The following is a 13,589-nucleotide window of genomic DNA, read 5'->3' on the forward strand; positions in this document are numbered from 1 at the left end:
GAACTCCAGACGCGCGTAAACGCGCCTTTGCATTGACTTAACATTGAAATCATTCGCGCCAGACGCTCTATTCGCGTTTGGTGTGAACACAGCATAAGTATTACATTAGGTCAGGTGGAGTGCTTACTCTGTTGTTGCAAAAGTTGTTGCCCCTGCAACTACAGCAAGAAGACCCTTCGTATTCTTACATGGGGCACTAGCCCAGGAATGTGGCGCCGGCCTGCTTATGTCAGACAGCCGTTTGTTTTGGAATCTGAGAGCGTATTAATCTGTGCTGGGCCAGTGCACTTGCTTTCCTGCCCAACCTGCTTTCACAAGCGCTTTTGACTATGAGTTGTGGACGAATGACTGCCAGTGTAGACCAAAGACACTCGACCCGGCTGAGAACTTCAGTTCCCCTGTTTACATTTACCTCTCTGGATCCCAGATTTGTCGGTGAAACATGGGCCCTTTTTCAGCTTTCTCAGCAGCAAATGTCTCCGCTTTCTGTTTATTTTTGAAAAATGCATGAGGACAGGCCTTGAAATATTGTATGAAGGACTATAAACTTCACCATAGAGTCTTTCTGTGTGTGAATGAAGAGCCTGGATTTAATCTGTGGAGAGGTTCTTTGTGAGCTTTCTTTTTGATTAATACAGTCGCCTCTGGTGCACAGTGCTGTGGAGGCTTATATGTTGGAGGTCTATGGTTGATTTTTCATTGTGTGCTATTAAGACTTAGGGTTAGAGCTCAATGAGCACTTCCCTAAAACTTCTAGACGTTTATGTAGCTCCTATCCCTTAATCAGTCAAAGTCAGCTTCAAAGCATTTCTTAACCCTCCCCGCGGAGAAAAATGGAAAGGCCTCATGCATCTCGCAGGACCGATGAGGAGATTCTGGTTTGTAGATCAGTCTCCTTGCAGCCCATGAATGATGTCACCTCACAAACGTTCATCCTGAACATGTTCCAGACTCGCTTGGGTTTGGGCTTGACTTTGATTGGGCTTCACTTCCTGGAGAAGCTCTCCTCTGCTCCTTTTCCTGTTAATTAGTTTTTGATTATGAACCTTAGAAAGCCAATAAAACTAGGGATGTACCGATACCACTTTTTCCAGTACTTGCCCGATACGATACTTTTATTTTTGGTACTTGCCGATACCGAGTACCCATACCGATATTTTTATTGCATTTGTAATTTTTTTTTAAATATTGGGTACAGAAACCAAAAGGGTATGTATAATGTTAGCTGGTTGACTTAATTTATTAGATAGTCAAACCAAAATTTATTCGGACACCTTCAACATTTCACATTTTAACAGTTTATTCTCAATAGTTTAGAAGATGGTAATAAAATATGACAAGAACTCAGTTAAATTGTGTCAGAACAAATTCATCTTGATAATGTTAGATAACTTTGATAGAAAGGTATGTAATAGGGCTGCAACTAACGATTATTTTGATAATAGATTAATCTGCGATTATTTTTTACGATTAATCGATTTATGTACTTATATTTTAGTTTTGCCCATTTTTCCCCCAAGTAAATTATTAATAAAGGGTCTTTATCATTCAGCATAGATTTTTAAGAGATTTTAACCATTTTGCATTGTCATATCCTCATCAAAAATATACCTGGAGTTGTTTTATTATGTGTCAGTAATCCTTTGTCGAACTCTTCTGCAATCAAAACACTGACCCATACTCTAGCAAATTTCACAAGGAGATTTCAAATAATGTTTTCACCATGGCAATCCTTAGAGCTCCTAAAGTAGTTTAACATCCCAAACAAAGCTTAAGGAATCTTTCAGAACATATTTTCACGAAGAAGAAGGATGAAACAGAATAAGATTGCAGTGCGTTGTATTTTATTATTTACTGGGAAACCGCTTTATAGCTTATGCTGTGAAATTGTAAACAATCCTTCGAATAAAGTGCCAATGGCATGAAACCTGAATGGAACTCACAATTTAAAGTAAAATCCATCAGAAGGTTGTCCAGAAAAAAAAATTGGACACACAAAAAACTGCTGTGTGAAAAAGAGCAGTGCATTTCAAATATATTTAAACATTTACCTCTCTCATTCAGTCATAATTAGGATGCAAGACTGAATTATAAACTGGTAAACGACAAACTGATCACAGAACGTGTTTGTAAAGCTTCAAATGTTAACTGTTAAAATGACGACTCGTTTGTTACGACTAAACATTTGCTAACAACATTGTACTGGAGAATCTGCACAAATAAAAGTCTTAGGTGCCGTTCACATATCGCGCCTAAAAACGCGTGGAAAACGCTAGGCGCACCGCTTTCTCCTTCTTTCCAAAGCGCTCGGGCAGAAGCGCGTCTGCCTTTGCTAAGCAACCATGACGTGCTCTCTCCATGAAGAAGCAGAAATTTCAGCAAAGGATAAATGGATTTGCATCTCTAAAAATCGCACCCGCATTGCGCTTGCGGCTCTCTGAAAAGTTGAGATGTTTTTAACTCGATGCAGTGCGGACGCGCCTGGAAAAACGGGCGCGTCGCGACCGCGTCGCTTCCATTATGAGCGCGCATTCCGCGCGCCTACATTGGAAATAACGAACTTGAGCATGCAAAAGACGCGATATGTGAACGGCCCCTTAAACAGTTCAGTAGTGCAGAGTTTACAGGTTACTCCTCTTTTTTGAAGGCTCAAAGTAAAGTACTTCCTCATCCCGCTGAACTTTTACTGTCTATGGCAGAGACGCTGTTCGGGAAGCACGTGACATAAAACGAGGCCAGCTATTGGCTATTCGCTACTTCTCCTGCTGTACTGGCTGAGTAAAACCTCCGGTGGCTCATTACTGCCACACTTTGGTCACCGCAGATTTGAAATATGCACGAAATGAGCCGCTTACGGCAAATAAAATTTATTTAGCAACTAATCGATGACTAAATTAGTTGACAACTATTTTAATAATCGATTTTAATCGATTAAATCGATTAGTTGTTTCAGCTCTAGTATGTAATGGATTACAATCAACCAAATATTCTTCAGACAGCTGTTACTATGACAGTATTTACACAACTATCAATACTTATTCATGTAACCCTTAGCCTTATGACTGCCTGTAGTCTCCTGGGCATGCTGTCATCCAGGTTCATGCAAACCTGAACTTCAATTTTTCCCCATACTTTGTATGAATAGTTTTTGGTCACAAATTTCAGAAATCAGTTTTACTGGTGGTCCACAGTTTGAAGAATGTTTGGGTATAATTTGTCACCGTTTACTTTATTTTTCTATCCTCATTTACATAAATTAACTATAGTGTCCTGCATCCACTAGTAAAAATTAAAAAAGTTATGTCTGGTCTCCGAATAATTTTTGGTTTAATTGTATATCATGCAGATATTTTCACACTTAATTATACCCATTAAAATATATTTAACAAGTTTTTGCTACTTTCTTTGTTGATGTTTTTGCTCTATGGTTCATCATCGGTAATTTAATAGCATTAGAGATGCTCCATTGCAACGGCTTAGTACTGTAATGACGCGCTATGCTGTAATAACGAAGTGAACGACTCGTTATCTCCTGTGATATTTTTCACAAATAGATGTCGCGTTTTTTTTTGTTTTTTTTTATCTGAAACGTGCTGCGATTTTTATATTCCAAAGCCACTCATATAATGCAGAAACACTCAAGCAATGAAAACACGCGCTATGCGTGCATGTATTTGTACTGATTCAGAACGAGAGGGACAGTGGTAACGTACTGCCTAGCGCATTACACGCAGGCTGCTAAATTCACTTTCACCAGAAAGTCATGTATACCTAAGGTTGAAAATAAATTGTTTATAGTGAATGCCCCTATAAACTGTCTTTTTTTACGATTTAGTTTTAATCCAAATGCGTGTGCTAAGTGAGTGAACATCAACGATCACACAACAGAAGAGTGCAAGTGTGCTTGTTCTTTCTCTCTCTCCCTCTCTCTTTCTACCATTAAGTAAATTGTGCATTGTTTTACTTGTTTTTGACACATCCGACCAAACTACAAACTTTCCAGTGATGAAATGTATATTCACTCGACAAGCTTGTGCATCTCCGTCGCTGTGCGCTCAATCCACTCAGCGTGCTTTATCAGCTCACGCACGTCAGCTATACAGGCGTTAATACTGATTGTTTAACATTATATTCATTGCAAAGATAACCTACATAGACAACCTTAAACTCTAATAACTTCATTCTGCTGTCTGTTGTTCTGTTGTCTGTTTTTCTTTGTCTGAATATGGCACTTATTACATGCTGTGTGGTATCTGCGTTAGGTATCGGGGCATTTTAACGAGTATGAGTATAAGTACAGGAGCTCAGTATCGGGCCGAATACCAATAGCTCAATATCGGTCGGTATTGGTGCATCCCTAAATAAAACCTCTGGCCTAGTTGAACAGAGATATAATACCCCCCCTCTTGCTTTTAAACTCCACAGTGCAGCATTTCTTGAGTAAATCACTGCTTGAAAAGCCCCTTTAAGTGTGTAATTAACCATATGTGTAACTTCCAGGTCTGTCTTTCTGTTGAAACTGCTTCAGATATCTCTAATTTGGGCATGGTTTGAAGATATAACAGTGGAACATTGTTGCCAAATCTTACATATTTAGTTAGGGCTGGGCGGTGTTACCGTATATATTGTTACCGCGGAATAAAGTGTCTATCGTTACTATTTTGCAAATCTGGACACTGGAACTGTACGCTATGTTCTTCTTTGTACACTAAACAAAATATGTTTTTTGAGTTGGAATAAAATTGATGAATTTGAATTGAATTGATACTTTTTTGGAATTGATAAAAATGTAGAATAAAAATACAGATGTTTAGGATCAGTTTTTTTTCTTTGAAAGAAATTCATACTTTTAATCCGCTAGGATGCATTAAAGTGACAGTAAAGATATTTTTAATCTTGCAAAAGATTTATTTCAAATAAATGCTCATCAAAGAATCCTGAAAAATATGTATCATGGTTCACACAAAAATATTACGCATCATTATATTTTCAAATATATATTATATATTTTCAACTATTTTCATAATTGGTAAGAAATGTTTCTTGAGCAAATCAGCATGTTAGAATGATTTCTGAAGCATCATGTGACACTGAAGACCGGAGTAATGACTGCTGAAAATTCACAAAATATATTAAAATAGAAAACCTTTATTTTGACTTGTAATAATATTTCACAATATTAGTTATTTTCTGTTTTTGATCAAATAAGTGCAGCATTGGTGAGAATGAGAGACGTTCACTGACCCTAAACTTCTGAAAGGCAGTGTATGCTTAAAGCAGAGTAATGTAAATAGAACCATAAAAAGTGTTATTCAGTTGATTTATCTCTCAAGTTTTCGAGCAGTCAAAATAAACATCTCTAATCTTCATTACAGACATTGCTTCTTTAGTTTGGGCCGTGATGTGAGTGCTGTTGATAATCAGTTGTGATTAATCCTCAAACTCCCTGATAAACGCACTTTGACACTTACTGGACCTGGGTGCTGCACTAAACTTCAGTATTGATTGGTATTGATTTTTGTATTGAGAAACTTACAGGCTTCATCACATTTGAGGGTTTAAACGTAACAAAGTAGAGTCCAAAAGACTGTTTTAGCTTAAGATATCAGTGTAAGCCAGTGTACTGACGGAGTGTCTGTGTGCGTGGTATAGAAATACATGCACACACAACCCTGACACTCCTTTTGAGATTCATGCATTAGCCTCAGTTCTTAAGAATAGCAAATTCTGTTAACATGCATGGAGGGACAGATGGACCAAATAAAGCTCTGCCATGTTTGTCCTTCTCTCCATTTCTCCTCCCTGCTTTAACAATGACATGGCTTAAAGCATATGTCAGATAGTGGGAGCCTGTCTTGCCTTTCAGAGGTTGCTAGGCATAGATGTGCAGTTTGACAGGCTTTTAGTGATGTAACCTGAAGGCAGCAGATTGTCCATAGCAGTGGTAATCTCTCGCTCCCCTTGGGTCCACATCCCCTCCCTCCATCATTTTTTATTTTTTTTTGTTATCTTCACTGTCCTCTTACTCATCCCTCCCTCGTTTCTCTGTCTCTGTCTTTCACACCTATGCTTGCTATGGAAACAGAGCAGCTTCCTGCTGGTTGCCTGTTCATTAGAAACTCACAAAAGTAAATGCTGTGACTGTTTCATAACGGAGGGCACAAACTGCTGGCCCCCTACATTACTGCCTGACTAGGCCACTCTCCAGTGCTCGTTACTGCCCCTCAGTCACTGTCTATCCTGATTAACTGATTTGCAATCGGGACATGACGCCATTTCCCCTGGCAGGATGAAGTCACAGACAACAAATGTGTGTCAGGTAGGGATGTACAAAAATATATATTAGGGACTAACAGCTAGTCGACTAATCAGTCTTAAGGACATCCTGTTTAATCAGGCTAGTTCAAGTCACTTCAATCTTGCATTCAAAAAGCCTTTTTTAATTCAAATATAGTAGTCATGCTAGGATGCTCAAAAATAACAATGTAAGTATAAGATATATAATAAATACATAAGATGTATAATAAATGAGGAAAACAATAACTTTTATAGCTTCAAGGATTTAATTTAGAATTTAGTCTTTGTTTACTTTGTTCAATTTCTGTAGTTTTCCTGCTTGCTGAAGGGCACAGGTAAAAATTACATTATAATGCGTTTATGAACAGCAAACTTCTCAACAAACCACATAGTTGTTGGTATCATTCATGTGCTTGGAACAAATGGTGTGGAATGAGTTGCTTGCCAAAGTTTAATAGCCCTAACTTGAAGTGCTTCACTAAGCAATCAGCAATAATTGTTGGCTGCACATTTTAATTTTCCATGCTGGTCACAGAATATAAATACACAATTCAAGCACAAAAGAATCTCATTAATCTGGTGCAATTTGTTTAGTTTTTTTTAAAGCTAAATACTAATTGTTCAAGAGCACTCAAGTAAAATGCATTCCATCAAAAGGTTTTGAAAGCATCTTAAGCGCTCTGTGGGCTGTTTATTGTCCATAGCCAGACATAAAAACACATTATACACACCTCATTGCAGAACTTTGACTAGAATCCCATTGACAAAAAGAATTGACTCAATATATTGAGCATAGCTGATGCGCCTGTGTGTGTGGCCCAGGTAATTGTGTTCTTTGTACCTTGCATTTCAATCAGTGGAGAAAGAATTTGACCAAATCAACAGCCATGTCGTGTGGGCCAGCCAAGTGAATTGTCTACAGAGAGAAAGCAATGCTGGGTTAGAAAGGTTAAGATAAAGTTGCTTTGAACAAATTCCTTCTTTGATCAGGACTTTGGCTTGAATGCTTTTCTGTGGGAAGTCACTGCTGCTTTTGAATGAGCTAGTTATTGTTCTGTTTTATGATTGTGTTCATTCACCACCCTCTGTACAGCTCTACCTCTCGGTGAGATATGGCTAAGTCTCTTGTTAAAGAAGTTACTAGGTCTCACGAACAGGAATACAAATCACTTAAGTTTTAGATGCATAAACAACAAACTTCCCCAAAAACGTTTTTGGTAGGAAGACAATTTTCTCAGACTGTCTTTCTATTATTTCTGCCCACTACCCATGAAGAAAAATCAATTCATGTTAATTGACTCTGACTAGATCATCTGAGAATAGGGACAGCTCTTAAAACAAAGATACCACTATGTGTGCCACAGACTGTCTGTGCTTCATTCCCGGGCCCTCTAGTGTGATTTATGGTGACCACATTATGGGCCCTTTTCTAGGCCGCATCAGCATGGAGTGACGGTCACAAGCAGGGTTGGACTGATGCTCAATGCTGGTTGCCATGGGGCTGGTAAACCACTCCACAAAGACCAAATAACACAATGCAACATGATTAGCACAACCACAAAAACCTCTACAGATAGTTAATGCACAGCGGTCATCCAGATTATATAATCACTTGATAGTGTACTCCCCTCTATGCTGTAGGAGCAGTATGATTCAAACTTGGCACGGATATTTAAATTTAGTGTGTTGTTGTTGTTAGGGCTGGTCCAAATACCATTTTTGAGCTTCGAAGCTTCGGAAGACCTTCGTTCATCTTCAGAACACAAATTAAGATATTTTTGATGAAATCTGAGAGCTCTCTGTTCCTCCCATAGACAGCAACGCAACTTCCTAGGTCCAGAAAGGTAGTAAAGACATTAATTAAATGTTGCGAAGCTACGAGAATACTTTTGTGCACCAAAAAAAAAGAAAACAAAAAAACTTTATTCAACAATTCTCCCTCGAGTTACCATCTTCCACCAACAATACTGATTACCTTGAACATGTTCTTGGATACTTTCCAAAATGGCAGAGAAAAAATTGTTGAATAATTGTTATTTTTATTTTCTTTGTGCACAAAAAGTATTCTCATAGCTTTACCAAATTGAAGTTGAGCCACTTGTGTCACATGGACTGTTTTACCGATCTCCTTACTATGTTTCTGGACCAGGGAACATTACAGTTGCATTGCTATCTATAGGAGGGTCAGAGAGCCGTTCGATTTCATAAAAAATATCTTAATTTGTATTCTGAAGATGAACAAAGATCTTTCGGGTTTGGAACGACATGAGGGTGAGGAATTGATGACACAATTTTTGGGTAAACTGTCCCTTTAATGAATTACTGTTGCCATGAACTTGGCAAATGAGTGAGATTTATTCATGTGGAACAATGCATAATAAAACTAATTGGCATAGAAAGTGGGAGTGTTTGCTCTGAAAGGAATGATGATGTCATTTAAATAAAATGCAGTGCCAATATGCTCCTTTGGAGGCGGTGCACTTGGGCTGCTGAGAATGAACCTGTTGTTGGAAAGTTTCTGCAGTGCTTTATAATGTCATATTGTGGCTCTACAGAAACAGCTGAATCTGCAGTTCATTCTGAATACTCGGTTGTGGAGCAAATTTTACTTGTAGCTGCTGGGCTTGTGTCTGCACAGAGTCTTTGATGAGAAGGTTAGGCTATGTTTAAAATGTGTGTTGAGGCAGAAAATATTGACTTTCAGATTTCAGCAGTAAAAGCAGGGCAGACAGTGAATACTCATTCATCATGTGGCAAGATGGGCAGTTTACTAGTTTCAAACACATTACTGAAAAAAAAATCAATTTCATAGCCTCTGGTCCTTTGAGTCGAGGGGTTTGAGTAATAAGAGACAGACAGTGAAAGCCAAAAAACCCACTCCTTTCCATCTTAATCTCCATTTTTATGACTTCTTGTTAACTTTTACTTCTGCAGATAGCAGTCTCTGCGGCCAAATCCACCTTGTTGACCGATGACTTGTACCTGGAGGAGGCGGGGTCAGGAGGTTACCCCGAAGATGACGATGACTTCACTTCTGGATCAGGATCGGGTAAGAAGTGCCTCATCGATTCTAGGTGCACAATCTGATCCCTTCATGTTGGATATTGCATTTGAAGCACATCATGTGTTTGTCTTTCAGGAGCTGGAGAAACTATTGAGGAATCGGTCACAGTAAAATCATTGTTCATTGTGCCTAAAGCAGAGCCCACACAGGACTCCACCAAAGCCTTCACACCAAAAGTGGAGACATTTACATCACGTGATGTCCCCAAAGACACAACGATACAAGTTAGGATAGAGGTGGGTATCAGCTGTAAGGTCAGTCACAGTGGTATTAACATCCATCTCAAGTGGTAGTGACAGGCGTAAAAGGTCCTTTATTTGAGATGTATCTGATCAGCGAAAGCGATCTTCAAACCTGGAATAAATGGGTTCTCTTGGCCACAAGTGGATCTATGAGTGTAAATAACATTAATGTACAGTCATGCAGCCAGCAAAGAGCCCACTGCTGTCATAAAGTCATCCATCAATCCTAACATAGTGGAACACATCTTCTGCTCTCTCTTTAGTCTCCAGTTCCTGCCACAGAAGAATCGCGTAGAAACCCAGTCACAAGCACCACGAGCCTCCCTCGATCACCCCTGGAGGTCCAGTCGGAAAATCTCTTCCAGAGGACAGAGGTTTTGGCAGGTTTGTAAGAAATAATTTATTAATGAACACTATTAAGAGGAGATGCCATAATGTATATATGATTGATCAAAAATACAGTAAAAAACTATTATATTGTAAACTATATTACAATTTTAAAAATAATAATAATAATAATAGTAATAATAGTCATTATCATATTACTGACCCAAAAACTTTCAAAAGGTAGAGTAAATAAATGTTTTTATAATAATTTTGCTACTATATAAGAAGGACATTCTAAGACATTCTTGCTTACAATTCCTTCTTGCTTATAATTCATGGTGCTGCTGTGTGCTCTTTCTTAAACTTGAATTGCAGCCCTCACTGGGAGTTTAAGAGTTCACTGCACATTTCAAGCAGAACGCCCACTTTATCTTTTGTCTTAGAAGAGATGCACAAAGCGTAAAGAGCATGTTACCATACAACTCCCTCAAAATAACAGATCAATTACTATGTGTGCAAAGGTCGAATTCTTAAGTTAAGCACACTTTATCCTGTCGAATAAAGAGAGAGCCACAATGAGATGAAATAATGTCTTCCTTTTTTGGCTCGACACACTTCCTCTCGCTCAATCTCCTGACCCTCCAGCGGTGTTGAGGGGTTCCTTATTTAATTATTTGATTACTGGACATAATCTGTATCTGCTTTGTATGTACCATAGACACCCAGATGGCACTTTAGTCATGTAGTCAGACAGGAATGAGATTTCACACATTCTGGAAGAAAGCAGCTACTCAACTATGTCTGCTTATCTTAATTGAAGTAAACTGACTCATTTGGCCTTCCTAAATCCTCTGTTCCAGCTGTCATTGCGGGTGGAGTTATTGGCTTCCTCTTTGCCATCTTCCTCATCCTCCTTTTGGTGTACCGCATGAGAAAGAAGGACGAAGGCAGCTATGACCTCGGGGAGAGGAAACCGTCTGGAGCAGCCTATCACAAAGCTCCAACCAAGGAGTTTTACGCATAGACTCACTCATGTACAACCGAGCTTCACCAACCAGAGTGATGGTCTAATATCAGTGACTACGACAAACTCGTTCTGCATTAAAAAAAATGAATAAATCATATGACATGATTGAGGAAAAAAATAAATAACATAAAGGAAAGCTTTTGCATAGAGTATTGTAATTAAGACCTTTTCTTTCCTTTTTTATGAAAAAAAAGCAAGCATTGCTTATTTTATGGCAAATCTCTCTGTATTTAAACATTACTTTCTGTGTATTTGAAAAGGTTGAAAAGAGAAAAAAAAAGAAACATAATCTGTAAAGGTGAGGATATCCGCTTCCGTCTTCTGTCAAAGGAGCTGTTTTTAGTCACTGACTACTTTTTAACTGTAGCAGTATGTATTTGTAAAGAACATTTTAAAGTGGAGTAATTGAATATAATGGTTCTGTATCAGTACTGACTTTATTTCTCATATTTTTTTGTTTTGTTTTGTTCTAGCATGTCTGACATTGATCATAAGTGTTTAATTAATTTATCATTTTCTCGGATGTTAAAAAAAATGCCTTTCTGTAGTTTTCAGAACTCTTTGTCTAATAACTCTTAATGCGTCAATGTAAATGTTCATTTTATTATTTCACAACAAGCAATTCAGATGTTTTTTTTTTGTTGTTGTTGTTGCTTAGGACCCATGTCTTGCAAAATGATTTGATTTGAGTTCCATCGCCGCTTGAGTGTTTGTAGGTTAAGAAAAACGACCAGTGCCATTTGAACCTTCACATTCATCCGCTCTCGTCATGGGGGATCTGAAGCTTCTCATGGTTGAAAAGAGGCTGATTTATCGAACTGATGAGCCCTGAGCGTGTCCTCTGTGATGAGAGCTTGAGGTAGCTCATACTGGGGATCTGACATGGCCTGCCCACCTCCAGACATGCATTTCCTTTGATCAGAGTACCGTTCTCATGTTTCAGTGATGAAAAGCTTACATTTATTCTCACATCACACTGCAGTGATCTGTTGGATAGAGTACAGCTGATTTTTTTTTCTTACTGTTCCAAGCTTTGCTTTCCTACTGGGCCCAAACAAACAGGCAACTTGGAATCACTGCTGGGGAAACATTGAAATCACTTTCCACTAGTTTGGAATAGTTTCAATTAGCTAAAAGTTCGAGTGCTGTTAATGTATCTCTCCAGTGCTCATAGAAAACCATTATGGAGGCCAGTAATGTCCCCTTCTGATCAGTATGATTAAACTCCCACTCTTTAGATCCGTATAAATGTTGCCTTGACATGTTTGAGTCCCCGTGTATCTTTCCTTCCTCGCCCTTTTGATGTACCCAACTGTGACCTACACCCCAAAGTGACTGTACTGACCGACCTAATCTAAGCTGGAGCTGAACAAAGCAAGGTACTGCGAAAACATAGGCTAATCCAAAGACTCATTTGTTTTTCACATTGCTGTGTATTCCTTTGGCCACATTTGAGTTTTTTTTTTTTTTTTTTAGTTTCAATGTTAGCTGTTAGTTTTTTTGTTTTTGAGTAGACATCTGACCATTGCATCCAATTACTTATTCATGTATGCGAAAAATCTATATAGAATTATATATAAATGTATATTCACAAATGTTTTAAACCTTGCCTTTTAAAGTGCCTACCATTTGGAAACGTGCAAATGCCTGTCGTTTAGACACGATGTGTACGCCAGAATGGCTAGAGTGATCGGTATTGTGTTAGTACAGCAGACGGAAATTGCAACTTTTTTTTTTTTTTTAGTTGTACAAAAGCAGACAGTATTGTACCTATACGTTAAAACAACACTACTGAATAAACATTGTGGCCTAAATATGCTGGTTTTCCTTTTTTAATCTGTCAGTGTCAGTCTGTCTGTACAGCCATGCATTCATCTATTTGTCATCTGTTCAGCCTGTTTTGTCTGTCTGTCTGTCTGTTGTTTGTCTGTCATTTTATCTGTCTCTGTCATTCTATGTGTCTATCTGTTCTGTCTATCCGTATTGGTTTGGATGTTCTTTCTGTCTCACTCATTCTGTCTATCAGTCAGTTGTCCTGTTTATCTTCTGTTCTCTGTCTGTTGTTTTGTCTGCAATTCTATCGGTCTGTTGGGTGTCATTCTGACTGTTTTCCTATCTCTGTCATTCTATCTATTGTTATATGTCTGTCTATTGGACGTTGAGTCTGTCTGTCATTCTATCAACAGTTCTGCCTGATCTTTCTGTCATTCTATCCAGTTTATCTGTCTGTCTGTCCATCTATCGATCTAATTATCACAGTGTTGAAAGCAATCAATTGGAGTGGCATGTATGAATAAATGTGTGTCCAGAATCTCTTTCAGTGACTGTAAAATGGGAACTGAAGGGATTTCTGTTGAGAGTGTTTACACATGGGCTCAGCAGTGCAGATTATCTCTGTATTTATTAATCTTTATTGGTTCTCCACTGGGTTTACTGTAAAACTGCTTGATCGCAGTGCTTCTCTTATTAAGATCAGTGTCATGGTCTGGTGGAATATAAATTACTGACACTGTGGAAATATAAATCTGAATATTACTTTTATTAGATCGTGGCAGTCTTTGGATTCATAACATCAAATTGCTTTTATCTTTTTTTTTTTTTCTGGGCGGGTATTGTTGTGCAAGTATAATCC

General features: G+C 38.3%; 1 protein-coding gene across 1 annotated transcript in view; it reads left to right on the forward strand.

Moving 5' to 3' along the window:
* LOC132104189 (syndecan-2-like) overlaps positions 1-12,771 on the forward strand; it is a 39,736-nt gene extending 26,965 nt beyond the window's left edge. The window contains exons 2-5 of the mRNA XM_059509468.1: positions 9,232-9,346; positions 9,437-9,597; positions 9,867-9,987; positions 10,791-12,771. Of these exons, the coding sequence (XP_059365451.1) occupies positions 9,232-9,346; positions 9,437-9,597; positions 9,867-9,987; positions 10,791-10,954 (561 nt within the window). The 3' untranslated portion in view covers positions 10,955-12,771. The remainder of the gene's footprint in view (positions 1-9,231; positions 9,347-9,436; positions 9,598-9,866; positions 9,988-10,790) is intronic.
* The last annotated feature ends 818 nt before the right edge of the window (positions 12,772-13,589 follow it).

The sequence above is a fragment of the Carassius carassius genome, chromosome 25 (assembly GCF_963082965.1).
Source record: "Carassius carassius chromosome 25, fCarCar2.1, whole genome shotgun sequence".
NCBI lineage: Eukaryota > Metazoa > Chordata > Actinopteri > Cypriniformes > Cyprinidae > Carassius > Carassius carassius.